At 47.1% G+C, this 14,120-nt stretch overlaps 1 protein-coding gene across 18 annotated transcripts in view; it reads left to right on the top strand.

The window, feature by feature from the left end:
• The first annotated feature begins 7,490 nt into the window (after positions 1-7,490).
• The window catches only part of CDK20 (cyclin dependent kinase 20), a 41,852-nt gene continuing 35,222 nt past the window's right edge, over positions 7,491-14,120 (top strand). For 6 of the 18 annotated variants that reach the window (XR_009503995.1, XR_009503996.1, XR_009503997.1 and 3 more), the window contains exons 1-7: positions 7,491-7,875; positions 8,227-8,340; positions 10,471-10,659; positions 10,905-11,026; positions 11,217-11,279; positions 12,015-12,138; positions 12,575-12,730. Coding sequence is in view for 8 of the 18 variants with exons in the window: in XM_059926978.1 (XP_059782961.1) it covers positions 7,801-7,875; positions 8,227-8,340; positions 10,471-10,659; positions 10,905-11,026; positions 11,217-11,279; positions 12,015-12,138; positions 12,575-12,730 (843 nt within the window). In the remaining 10 variants the exon portion in view is untranslated. Of the gene's footprint in view, positions 7,876-8,185; positions 8,341-10,470; positions 10,660-10,904; positions 11,027-11,216; positions 11,280-12,014; positions 12,139-12,574; positions 12,731-14,120 lie in introns of those variants that run through there. The other 12 variants (XR_009503993.1, XR_009503988.1, XR_009503990.1 and 9 more) reach the window with 7 other exon arrangements.

The following is a 14,120-nucleotide window of genomic DNA, read 5'->3' as shown; positions in this document are numbered from 1 at the left end:
CTCACCACAACTAGAGAAAGCCCGCACGCTGCAACAAAAATCCAACTCAGGCAAAAAATAAAAAAAAAAATAAGTAAAATAAATAAGTAAATAAATTAAAAAAGGGAGAGGAGAGATTTCCATTTCCCCATTTTCTATGACCCTTACTTAGGTTTTCACTAAGTATGGGAATATATCAGTTTGGCACCCAGAAATAAAACCAGATTCACTCAGTATTATTCCACAAAGAACAAAATCTATAAACAAATAAAAAATCTTAGCTGTAAAAAAAAAAAAAAAAAAAAGAATGAAAAACATCACTACTGACCTAACAGATGTAAAAAAAAAGGATTATATTGGAATACTATGAACAATTGCATGGCAAAAGAAACTAGATAATCCAGATGAAACAGACAAATTTACAGAAAAACATGGACTCCTGAAATTGTTCAAGAAGAAAAGAAATTTTGAATCTATACATAGCAAGTAATTAATAATCATAAAACTTCCCACAAAGAAAAGCCCACGAATAGTTTCACTGGTGCATTCTCTGAAATGTCTAAAGAATTAACACCACTCCTTCACATATTTCGAAACATAGAAGAGAAGGGAACACTTTCCAACATATGTTATGAGTCCAGTATTACCGTGATACCAAAATCAGACAAAGATATCAGAAGAAAACTATAAACTAGTATCCTTTATGGATAAAGTGGATATGGATAATGAAAATGGACTTTAAAAATCTTCAACAAAATACTGGCACAGCAAATCAAGAATGTATAGAAAAGATTATATCAAAATAATGAGAAGACAAACCACAGACTAGAAGAAAATATTTGCAAAAGACAGCTGATAAAGCACTGTTATCCAACCTGATTTTAAAATGGGCAGAAGATCTGAGCAGACAATTCACCAAAGAAAATATACAAATGACATATGAAAAGATGCTCTACATCAAATGCCATTAGGAACTGCAAATTAAAACAACAATGAGGATACCACTACACACATATTAGAATGGTGAAAATCCATAACACTGACAACACCAAATTCTTGTGAGGATGGAGAGTAAGAGGAATGTTCATTCATTGTTGGTGATAATGCAAAATGATACTGCCACTTTGGAAGACAATTTGGTAGTTTCTTACAAAACTAAACATACTCTTACCATTCAGTTCAGCAGTTGGGCTCCTTGGTATTTACCCAAAAAAGTGGAAAACTTAATTCCACAAAAACACCTGCACGTGGATGTTTATAGCAGTTTTGTACCATAATTACCAAACCCTGGAAGCAACCAAGGTGCCCTTAAGTAGGTGATTGGATAAATAAACTGTGGTATATCCAGACAATGGAATATTCTTCAGTCCTAGAAAGAAATGAGCTACCAAGCCACGAAAAGGCATACAGGAACTTTAATTGAATATTACTAAGTGAAAGTAGCCAATTACTGTGTGATTCCAACTACATGATATTCTGGAAAAACCAAGACTATAGAGACAGTAAAAATTTCAGTGGTTGCCAAGGGCTGGGGTGAAGGGAATGAATAGAATGAGCACAGGGGACTTTTAGGCAGTGAAATAATTATATATGATACTATAGTGGTGGGTGCATGCCATTATACATTTGCCAAAATCCGTAAAATATACAACACCAAGAGTGAACCTTAATGTGAACTATAGACTTTAAATGATAATGAAGTGTCAATGTTAATGTCATTGTGTCAATGACAAGTGTCAAGTGTCAATGACAATTAATGTCATTAATTGTAGTAAATGTTCCGCTCTGGTGCAGGATGTTGATGGTGGGGGAAGCTGTGTGTGCAGAGCAACAAGGAGTATAAGGGAACTCTCTGTACTTTCTGCTCAGTTTTGCTGTGAACCTAAATCTTCTCAAAAAATAAAGTATCTGTGTGTCTGTGTATGTGTGTGTGTGTTTAAAAGACTATACACAGCAACCAAGTAGGATTTGTCTCAGGAATGCAAAGTGTTCAACATAAGAAAATCAACAAATGTAATATATCATACTGATAAGGGACAAATCTCACATGCTAATTTCAATAGACACAGAAAAAAGCACTTGACAAATCCAAACCCTTACAGGATAAAAATATTCAACAAAATAAAAATAGGAGGGAACATCCTCAACCTAATAAAGGCGTCTATGGAAACCCCACAATTAACATCATACTTAATGGTGAAAGACTGAAAATTTCCTCCCTAATGTCAGGATCAGGACAATAATGTCTGCTCTCTTCACTTACATGCAACATTTTTCTGGAGGTTCTAGCCAGGGCAATCAGATAAGAAGAAGAAATAAAAGGTACCCAGATTAGAAAGGAAGAAGTAAAACTATCTCTATTTGTAGATAAAAAATACTAAGGAATCCACAAGAAAACTATTAAGCTAATAAAATTCAGCAATGTTGTAGGACACAAGATCAATATACAAAAATCAGTTGTATTTCTATAAAGTAGCAATGAACAATCTGAAAATAAAATTAAGAAAACAATTCTATTTACAATAGCATAAATTGAATAAGCTTTTTAGGAATAAATTTAACAAAAGTAGCACAAGACTTATGCACTGAAAACTACCAAAAAAAAAAAAAAAAGAAATTAAAGAAGATCTAACTAAATAGAATGATATCCTGTCTCCATGGATTAGAAGACTTAATATTCTTAAGATGGCAATACTCCCCAAATTATGTACAGATTCACTACAATCCCTACAAAATTGACTTTTTCCCCCACAAATTAGCAAGCGGATCCTAAAATTCAGATGGAAATGCAAGGGACCCAGAATAGCCAAAACAATCTTGAAAAATAGGAATATAGTTTAAGGATTCACATTTCCCAACTTCAAAACTTACTACAAAGCTACTGTAATCCAGACTAGGTGATACTGGCATAAAGACAGACATATAAATCAGCAGAGTAGAATTGAGACTCCAGAAATAAATCCAATCATTACGGGGAGCTGGTTTTTGACAAGGGTTCTAAAACAATGCAAAAAGAGAAGAATAGTCTTTTCACAAACACTGATGGGACAACTATATATCCTCACGTGCAAAATAATGAAGTTGGACCTCTACGTCACACTATCTACAAAAGGTGGATGTAAGACCTAAGTGTAAGAGCTAAACATATGGAACTCTTAGAAGAAAATATAAGCATAAATCTTTGTGATCTTGGATTAGTCAATGATTCCTTAGATATGCTACCTAAAGCACAAGCAACCAAAGAAAAAAATAGATAACCTGAACTTAATTAAAAAAAACTGTGCTTCAAAGGACGCTATCAAGAAAGTGGAAAAAAAAACACAAAAAAACAACAACCCCTGAATGGAAGAAAACATTTGCAAATCATATATTTGATAAGAGTCTAGCATCCAGAATACATAAAATACTCTTACAAGTCTACAATAAAAACACAAATATCCCAAACACAGATTTCTCCAAAACACAAATTTCTCCAGAGAAGATATACAAATGGCCAAAAAGCATGTGAAAAAATGTTCAACATCATTGGTTATTAGGAAAATACAAATAAAAACCAGAGTGAGATACCACTAGGATGGCTGGAATAAAAAAGATGGTCAATAACACATGTTGGTAAGGATGTGGAGAAATTGGAATCTCATACATTTCTGGTGGGAATGTAAACTGCTGCAGTTGCAGCTACTTTGGACAACAATGTGTCAACTCCTCAAAAAGTTAAACATAGTTAACATATGATCCAGCAATTCCACTCCTACAAATACACCAAAGAAAATTGAAAACATAATTTCACACAAAATCTTGTACATGAGTGTTCATAGCAGCATTCGTCAGAGTCAAAAAGTGGAAACAAATGTCTATCACCTGATGAATGGATAAACAAAATGAGGTATATCCGTATAGCGGAATATTATTCAGCCATAAAATGGAATGAGTACTGATGCATGCTACAACATGGATGAACCTTGAAAACATTATGCTAAGTGAAAGAAGCCAGACACAAAATGTCACATATGTATGATTTCATTTATATGAAATGTCCAGACTAGGAAAATTCACAGTAATAGAAAGTATATTAGTGGGTGTCAGGGGCTGGGGCGAGAGGGGAATGGGAAGTGACTGCTAATTGGTATGGGATCTTATGGAGGGTGATGAAAATATTCTGGTTTAGATAGTAGTGATGGTTGCAGTCTTGTGGACATATTAAAAATCTGGTGAATATACGAAAAACGACTTAAGGTACACATTAAAAGGGGAAATTTTATGGTATGTGAATTATATCTCAATTTAAAACAAAACATTTGACCATACTTGTGTTGGTCTATTCTTGGACTCTATTCTATTCCATTGATTTATGGGTCTATTTGTCTGCCAGTATCACACTGTCTTGATTGCTATAGTACACAACTCCGTAAATTTGGGTAGGGTGATTCTTCAAACTTTATTCTTCATTTTCAAAACTTTTAAAAATAACTGTTCCAGTTTCTTTGCCTTCCCACAAAATCTGATAATCAGTCTATCGACATCTACACAAAATACTGTAGGTATTTTGTTGATAGTGTCGTTCTTCCATACCCGTGCTGCTTTTATCTGGTGGTTCTATCGATGACTGTGAGATGCGTGTCAAAATCCCTGCCTATAATTGACCATGTGTCTGCTTCTCTTTTCAGTCCTATCAGTTCTGTTTTTTGGTGCATACACATTTTGGATTATATTTTCTTAGTGAATCGACCCTTTCATCATTATCATCTCTCTCTTTGACGCTGGTAATTTTCTTTGTTCTGAAGTCCATTTTGTCTGACATTAATATAACCACATGTGTTACGATACCCTGTCCCTTTTGTGGCTTTGCTTTTCACTCTCTAAATGGTTTCTTTTGATGAACAGATGTTCTTACTTATGACGAAGTCCGACTTCTAATTTTTATTTCCCTTTTAGTATTTTCTGTAACCTTATTTAGAAAAGGCTTACCTAACCCAAAGTCATTAAGATATCATGTTTTCTTCTAAGAGCTTCATTGTTTACCTTTTATATTTAGGTATGCAGTCCATCTGGAATCAGTTTTCGCTTATGATTTCAGATTTGGGTCAATAGACATTTCTTCCTCATATGACTTTTCAAATGACCCGTACTATTTTTTGAAGACCATCCTTTCCAATTCCACCACTGTGTCTACCCTCACCATTTATAATAGCTGTAAAGCATGTCATTCTAAGTTACTCTCATAACTTATTCAGCCACTCTTCCATGGGATATTTGGGTTATTGTCTGCCCTCTGCCATCATCAAACAGGGTGAACATCTTTGTATGGACATCAAGGCCTTCTTCTGAAGTTGTTAGAACAGAGTAGAATTTCTGAGACTGAAAATTCTTACTTTTTTTAAGAATTAATAAATTATACAGTTCACATCTCAAAGAATACGAAGAGCCCCAGTGAAACATCTGCCTCCTACCCTGTCCACAACCCTCCCAGTCCCTTCACCAGGTAAGCACAGTCATGAAATCTTGAGTATTTTCCAGATATCCTGTAATGCACAAAACTTCATTCGTTATATTCTTTTCTTCTTTTCTTTTTACACGGCTAGTGGTACTCTATATGCTCTGTTCTTCATCTTGCCTTTCTAACTTAACAATACATCTTAGAAATCTTCCTATTATTGTAATAAAAAAGCATCCTTGTTCATTTTTAAGGTAGTGAGCATAATTTTTCATTTGATGGGTGTATCAGAATTTAGACAGTCTCCTATTGATTGGCATCTATGGTGTTTCTAATCTTTTGTTATTCAAACTATGCTTCAATGAATAACTTTGAATATGTCATTTCGCTGTGTGCAATATATCTGTTGGAGGTACTTCTAGAAGAGACCTTGCTGGGTCCAAGGGGATATGCAGTTGTAATTTGATTAGCATTGCCAATGCTTCAGCAATATATGAAAGCTCCTGTTTTCCCACAGCATGGCCAATGTGAGGCAGGAGATAGATGGGCTCCAGGCTAGACATTTACAGCTGGCCTCCTGTTTGCCCTTCCTGGGGTGAGAAGAAGTTGTGCTCCAGGCCAGACATTCATAACCAGCCCCCTGTTTACATTTCCTGAAGCAAGAGATAAATGGGCTCCAGGACTACATATTTATGACTGGACTCCTGTCTATATTTTGAGATCTGCACCTCAGTATAAAAACCAGCAACAGAAATAGGGTAAATAACTGGACTCTGGACATTTTTATGGCAGGGACAGAGTGGGACTAAACCCTGTTAAAAGATCAAGGGGTCATACGTTTCCCACCCTTGGGGCACATGTGCAGAAAGGCTCGTTGGGAGTCAAAAGGGAGGGGGCACCACCCCATAATATGTGATGCTAAGGTCATCCCATAGGCCTCTGGTCTGTAATTCATCTTGGAAAAAAGTTGTGCATGCACGTTGGGGAGGGTCCTAGGGCAGGTCAGGTGTGGAAAAGGAAACCAGATAATTGGCCAAAGGTACACAAAGACCCAGAAGAAGTGCCCTATATAAATGACTTAACCTCCTCTTTACTGTGCTCCTCCTCATTAGGGAGGACACCCACACCCTTTGTCTCCAGGTGTGCATCTCTGCCTTGCTTCTATCTTAACTAAACAAACTGTTTCTCTGTGTGCTCTCCCACTTGTTGTTGTTGTGCTGTGTCTCTAATAATAAACTTTGTACCTGTTTTTACAGTTTTGCCTCTGTGAGAAATGCATTTTTCACAGGGGGCAAGAGCCAAGGGGTGGTGGCTAGGATTCCTGGTTTTCATCCAGGCTACCCAGGTTCAATTCCTGGGCACGGAATTAAGATCTTGCTTCACGCCACCACTCACTGCTGCCTCTCCAAGATTAAATGGACTGTTAGATCTGAGATCTTTAGCTATCCCAAAGATGGGAAATTGTAGATTATTTTACATTTATCTCATTGTGTATGAGATTGAGCACCTTTTCAGAAGTTTAAAAAGCTAATTGTGTTTTTTGTCAACATCCTTTCATGGCATGAACTTCTTAAAAATCACTCGGGCTGCAAATTCCTCCAAATGTTTCCTCATGAGAAGCCCTTAGACATGGACTTTCCGGGGCAGAGTTTTTACTCTTTAAACGTTGTCTTTACATGTTGCCAACTGACGCTCCCTCCACAATGCAGACCCGAACCCGTCTCGCTTCAATCATCATTGGCTTTGGGGCTCATAGGTGGAAATGGCACCTGTAGGTTCTCACAGGTGGAAGCTTGCACCTCTAGGTATGGGGGCGAGGGTACCCTGGCCTGCCAGAGTAGCCGGCCCCGCCCCGTCACCTTTCGGCCACGCCCTCGGCGCCGCGGTCCCGCCCCCGGCTTGCGGCCCCGCCCCGTGCCCCGCTCGCCCCGCTGAGTGCCCCGCCCGCCTCGCTGAGTGCCCCGCCTCCACCCCGGAGAGCGGCTCCACCCTCCCGCCTATGTAGCCCGCTCCCAAGGCTGTTCCGCCTTGCGCGCTGGCTGCATGCCCCCGCCCCTCTGCGTAACCTGGCGTCACTCATCACGTGACGCCCGGCAGTGCCGCGAGGGGTCGGCGGTGGCTCTCGCTCCCGCTGGCACGGTCTGCGCACGGGTGATTCCCGCCGAATGAAGCGCACTGTGGCGTGATGGCGAGGGCCTAGGGGAAGGCGCAGACAGGCCTGGACGCCGCCTGTAGCTGCCTTCGGCCTCCCGGCCTCTGCGCTCTTTCCTGCGCCGTTGCTAGGCAGCCGCATCTGGGCGCGGGAGGCAGGGCGGGCTAATGCGGAAAGGTACGGGTGCCGGGGAGGGGCTGTGATTGCAGAGGGTCCGGGTGTCTGGCAGAGGGCTATGGAGCAGTACTGCATCCTGGGCCGCATTGGGGAGGGCGCGCACGGCATCGTCTTCAAGGCCAAGCACGTGGAGGTGAGCACCCAGCCCTTCCTCCTTCGGTTCCATTGAGATCTACCCGTTGTCCCGACCCACGCTTGGGCTCCTGCCTCCCCGCAGCTTTTCGTGGCGTGCTCCCGCCTCCTTTGCTCTCTTGAGTGGAGGGCGTCCAGCAACCAGCGGTGCTTTCTTCGGGCGAGTGCCCCCTAGGAGGGTGGCGTGGATGTCTCTGAGCTGCTTGCTCAGCGCTGCGCCTGCTGGCCCTGATTTCCCTCCAGCCCGGGGTGGGGGGCGCGTCCCACCCCCACGAGGGCCTCAGGCCTCGGCGTCGCATCCCCTTTTCCAGCCAGGGATGGGCCTGCAGTGTCTGCGTCCTGTCCCAAACAGACTGGAGAGATCGTTGCCCTCAAGAAGGTGGCCCTGCGGCGGCTGGAGGATGGCATCCCCAACCAGGCCCTGCGGGAGATCAAGGCCTTGCAGGAGATCGAGGACAGTCAGTATGTGAGTGGGGCTGGTGTTCTGAGGTGCTGGTTCCCGCCCTCCTCCACTCACTCCCACTCTGAGGTCCTGCAGTCACTCTGTTCACTCATTTGCTTCTTCACCCCTCACTCACTCCCTTTCTTCTCCACTTGTTGTTCACCCTCATTCACCCAATTACTTCACTCATTCATTCCCCCTCGTTCACTCGCTTATTTCTTCGCGTACTCGTTCGCTCATTCACTAACTTATCCCTTTTTTCTCAAAACACTTGGTGATTTCTGATGATAATGATAATTGCCACCTATTGAGCTCCTGTTATGTTCTGCATGCCAGGTTAACTGCTTTATGTATATTGTCCTTCTGAGTTTCGTCCTCTGCTCCGCAAGGCACGCTCAGGCTCTCCCTATCTCAGGCCAGGGGAGGAGGCGCAGCCACCAGCTTACGGGTGCTCAGCTTGTTCCGCTTGTCTGTGGAGGCTTTGGCCCAGGTCTGGTCGCAGAATCAGGACGGTTTAACAGTGGGGCCTCCCATAGACTCTACCCTCTACTGGCTACTGGCAACACAGAAACCAGCCCCAACCTGCTCTTGAGAACTGAAGTGTGGTAGGGGAGATGGCCAAAGGCTACAGCGCCCATCTGGCGTGGTTTGTGCTGTGACAGGCCTGGGAGGGGCTGTGGGCACACGAGGAGAGACACCTCACACACCCAGTTTCATTCTCTTTGTGGTATTCTCTCTTGTCCATGTCCTGAGTAGAGGATATGCTTAACTTCCCGGGGAGTGACAAGGGTAGGTCCACCCACCTAAGGGTGGGTGATACTCTGACTTGTTTCTTATTCTCTGGAGATGTCCTTGATATATTGGGTGAACCAAGCATGTTATAAAACTGCGTGTGTCATCTTGGTTTTGTATGAAAATATTTTGTATATATATATGAATACATGCCTGTGTGTGCCATGTCTCTTGTAAAGTCTGGTGGAATAGACTCCTAAGGTTGACTGTAGGTGATAGGATTTTTCTTTTGCTGTTTTTTTCATTATAATTTTGGGTATTATCTGAATGTATTTGTTTGTCCCAATCTGTAAAATGAGTGTCTACTACCCTCAACATCAGAAAAACAGCAATATGGCCATTCTTGTTTTCTGAGGAAAGTAAAAGGGCTTTGCTGACAGCTTGTGTGTGGGAGAGGTGGAGGGCCCATAGGAAGCTGGTGATACGGTCCCATGTCCTGTGCATCAGCAGGCCTGAAGAGTCTACGTTCAAAACACTCCAGATCTTACCCTGGCCCAGGCCATCCTCACCTCTCATCAGAACAACTACAGCAGGCTCCCCTGCCCCCCCGCCCCCCCGCCCCCCCGCCAGTGCCTCCACTCCACAGTCAAAAAATGTACATGAAATCATCCACTCCCTGGCTTGAAAAGCTCCAGAGGCTTCTCTTCACTCCGAAAGAACTGTCACCATCTGCTTCCACCCCGCTCCAGCCTCTTTTTTCATTCACAACTTCTTAAGTGTCTCGCCCGTGATGAGCACTGTCTAGGCTTCAGGAGTGCAGAACAGAGCGGCCTCCTTCCTGTTCTTGCCTCCGGGCCTTGTGTTTGCTGTCCCCAGGCCCAGAGCTCCTTCCCAGATGCCTCCTCTTCTTTCTTCATCAGAATCTCCATCAAAACACCCTATACGTTTGTTGTTTGGTCATTTGTCAGTCATTTGTCCCCTGAGCTCCTTCAAGTCCTTCGGGACCCACCAGCCCTTGCTCCTGTTCACTAGTGTGCAGCCTGCCCTTGTGACCTCGTGGGCCCTCAGGAAGTATATGTGACATGTCTCCTGCTCTCCCAGTGCTGGGAGTTGTGATCACCTGTGTGTGTGTGTGTGTTTCCAGGTGATTTTCCAGTTCGTGGGCTGGGTGGGGGACCAGACACTGCCCTAAGTCGCCTTTCTTAGACCTCCTTTTCCCTGAGTGTTTACTGGAGCATTAGAGTAGGGACTCGCCTTCTCCTGGGAGAGGGAAGCAAGAGATCACCAAGCTCCCTGATTCTGAGCTCAGATCTCATGCCACCATCTCTGCCTGCCTGGTCCTCTGTTGGTGCAAGGGCTGAGGGTCCCAGAGAGAGTCTGAGCCATGTGAGTCTGGAGGCTGACAGGATGCCACGCTTGCAGGTGGTACAGCTGAAGGCCGTGTTCCCGCATGGCGCAGGCTTCGTGCTGGCCTTCGAGTTCATGCTGTCAGATCTGGCTGAGGTGGTGCGCCACGCCCAGAGGCCGCTGACCCAGGCGCAGGTCAAGAGCTACCTGCAGATGCTGCTCAAGGGGGTCGCTTTCTGCCATGCCAACAACATTGTACATCGGGTCAGTTCCAGCATGGGCTGGGGTGGGACCGGGGGGGTGGCTGGGCTGTGGGTAGGCCAGCCCTTGATGAAGGGCATGGTTAGAAAAGGGACAGAGGGGGCAGGGCCTATGGGTAGGAGGCCAGGGCTGGGGCCCTGGAGGAGGTCGGGTCTTGCGCTGACCTGGGTGCCCAGCCTGCCAAGCCCTCCTGTCCCGAGGTCCTGTGGGGGCTCTGGAGGAACTGATGCCTCTTTGGGTGCTCTCAGGACCTGAAACCAGCCAACCTGCTTATCAGTGCCTCGGGCCAGCTCAAGATAGCGGACTTTGGCCTGGCCCGGGTCTTTTCCCCAGATGGCAGCCGTCTCTACACGCACCAGGTGGCCACCAGGTAGGAAGGACCAGTTCCCAAGCAGGACCTGGCAAGAGACAGGCCCCAACCCTCCTGCTGGGAAGAGATGCTTCTGGACCTTCTGTCCAAACAGTGCTCTTGGGGCTGGTGTGGGGGCCAGGATGACCTTCCGAGGCAGCTTCCTGACAGACCGGTGACCTGGCTGTGACCACCTGCCCTCCTCTCACAGGTGGTACCGAGCCCCTGAGCTCCTGTATGGTGCCCGCCAGTATGATCAGGGTGTCGACCTGTGGTGAGACTCCTATGGGCTGGGCAAGGGGGAGTGTGGGTCGTTGGGTCACCTTTTCCTCCTGGGCATTGAGGTCTCTAAGCCATTTGCGGGTTTTCCTGCTGTGAGCTCTAGGTTGCCATGGGGGTGTCTCCCCTGGTTAGAGTATCTCTGAGGAGTTTGGGATCAGTGTTCCTCCCCATGACAGTTTTGAGCTGGGAGGGGTCAAGTGGGATCAGAGTGGTTGTCCCAGTAGGAAGCTTCTGGGCTGAGGTCGGGGAGGTGGTCCGAGGCATGGGGCGTCTAAGCTGCTATGCAGGGGGTGATATCCCAGCATGCAATGTTCCTGAGCTATCTAGAGGCCTGGGTCCCTGGATATGAAGGCCCTGAACCTTTATTTGGGGTAGGATGGTTTGTATATGCCTAAGAGTTTGAGATTTGGGGGCCATTTTGGAGTCTGCCCCAGAATGGGAGGAGGTGGCAGTGTGTCCCAGAATGTGAGGCTCTGAGAAGTCTCAGAACTGTTGAGGGGTTGATGTGTGTTCCAGAGTTGAGGCCTGAGAGCTGTTTAGAGAGGGGGATATGCTCTGTGTTCTAGGCTTGAAGTCTTTGACTGTTTGGGGATCTGTATCCTTAGCTATGAAGCCTGAAGGCTACTTTGTGGGTATCTTGACCACAGTGTGAGGTGTGGGTGCTGGTGTGGGGAGATCTGTTTCCATGGTGTGAGATCTCTGAGTTGTTTGGGTTCTGTATCTGCAGGGCTGTTGGCTGCATCCTGGGGGAGCTGTTGAACGGGTCCCCCCTTTTCCCAGGGGAGAATGACATTGAACAGCTTTGCTGTGTGCTTCGAATCTTGGGCACCCCCAGTCCTCAAGTCTGGCCGGTTTGCAGGGGCCTACAGTGGGGAGGGGTGGGGGCGGGTGGCTTCTATTACCCCAATAGCTAGTGACTCCCCTGCCCCACACCTTCTCTCTCGTGGCCCCATGCCTCCTTGACTTGCCGGACCTCAGTCCTGGCCCAGCGTGAGGTCTCCTCCACCCCTGCCCTGCTGGAGGTGCGAGGGCCAGGGCCCAAGCCCTATCCCTTCCCACCCGTCCCCAGCACACACGCGAGCTGGGCATGGAGCAGGCACCTGAGATGTGGAGGAAGCACTGAAGGACTGAGTGAGCACGTGATGTCATGAGTGACGTGTGAGCAGGGGTGCATGGATGGGGGAGTGTTGAGTGAATGGGAGCAGGTAGGTGACAGGGAGCGAGAACTGACACCTAAGGGGGCTGGCGGGGTGGGTGCCGGCCCTGATGGACCCCCTTCTCCTCCAGGAGATCAAGGACCTGCCTGACTACAACAAGATCTCCTTCAAGGAGCAGGCTCCTGTGCCCCTGGAGGAGGTGCTGCCCGATGCCTCTCCCCAGGCCTTGGACCTGCTGGGGCATTTCCTCCTCTACCCTCCACGCCAGCGCATTGCAGCCTCCCAGGTAGGGTGACACCCGTTGCCCTGACCCTCCTCGTCCGTGTCCTTTTGACCAGGCAGGTTGAGATTCTCAGAACCTGTGATGGGCTGGGACCAGAACCCCTGGAGCCAGGGATAGGAGGGTGCAGGGCAGGTGTGCCTGTCCTGAGTGGACCCTAGAGCGGACCCTAGAGGGCAGGTGGCCAGGGGTGGCCCATTAGAAGGGCATGCACACGTCGCAGAAGAGCAAGTCTTGGGTTATTGGTGACTCGCTTCTTCGTCCCTTCATTCCTTCAACAAGAATTTACTAGCATCTGGCACGTGCTGAGCACTGTCCTGGACCCTGATCCAGAGTGAACAGACGTGGCTTGTGCCTGTGGGGTCTCCACCCTGTGGTGAGGCAGGGCCGTCAGTCTGTGGGAGCCGAGGGGAGGGATGTTGGGACTGACTTTGGGGTCATGCAAGGCTTCCTGGAGAAGGGCAGGTTTAAGCATGGGGAGCTGTTTTCCCAAGAGAAATGATGAGCAGAGGCCTGGAGAGGAGGACCCAGGAGGGGTGGGTCGTGGCTGGAAGGCAGGGGAGGAGGGGAGGACCATGGGCTGATGGCTGATGGTGTGAGGGCCTCTGTCGGGTGTATCTGTCCATCTGGCCTCATGGCAGCCTCCCCTCCCTGCCCTCGGCACTAGCAGTGTGTGTTTACACATGCCCCTGGCGAGTTCCCATGTCAGCAGCACCTTCAGAGTGTACTGAGGCCAACTGACCACCTCTCAGCCCCCTGCTGCTGCCCCCATTCTAAGCGCCCCCCCCCCATTGCCTCCCAGAATCTGCTTCTCCTGCCCATTTAGTCTTTCCTCCACGTGGCAGAGAGAGGGACCTTGTCCAGGTAGGCTGTCGCATCCTCGCCTGCAGGGCCCTCCTGGGGCTCGCTCAGAGGAGAAGCCAGGCCCTAGTGGCCCACAGCCATCACACATTTGGGGCCATCACCTCTGTGACTCTGCCAGCTCCCATTCCCCTTGCTCACTCCCCTCGGGCCCCAGGGCTTCTCCATGTCCTGGGGGTCTGTGCATTTCTGTCCCTAGGCCTCACTCATTCACCTTTCAGGTCTCTGCTTGAGCGCCACCTCCCAGGGGCCTCCCTTCACCATTCTTCAGGCCTGCAGCCCCTCCAGTATTCCTCATCCCCCCCTCATACTCTCTCTTTCCCACAGCCCTAATCATTTGATGCACTGTTTGTCTTACTTCTTTATCGTGTTTATTACCCCCACCCCTCACTATGTGGAAAACTTGAAGGCAGAGCTCTTTGTTCTGTTTACCGCTGCATCTCCTGTCTCTGGAGCAGTGTGCAAACAGTGAGCACTCCGAGGTGTTGGAGTCACCTGAACGATGAGCAGATGAAGGAAAAATCCTCTCCAGGGC

The sequence above is a fragment of the Balaenoptera ricei genome, chromosome 6 (genome assembly GCF_028023285.1).
Source record: "Balaenoptera ricei isolate mBalRic1 chromosome 6, mBalRic1.hap2, whole genome shotgun sequence".
NCBI lineage: Eukaryota > Metazoa > Chordata > Mammalia > Artiodactyla > Balaenopteridae > Balaenoptera > Balaenoptera ricei.
The sequence above is the reverse complement of the archived record's forward strand: the minus strand, read 5'-3'. Positions and strand labels throughout refer to the sequence as shown.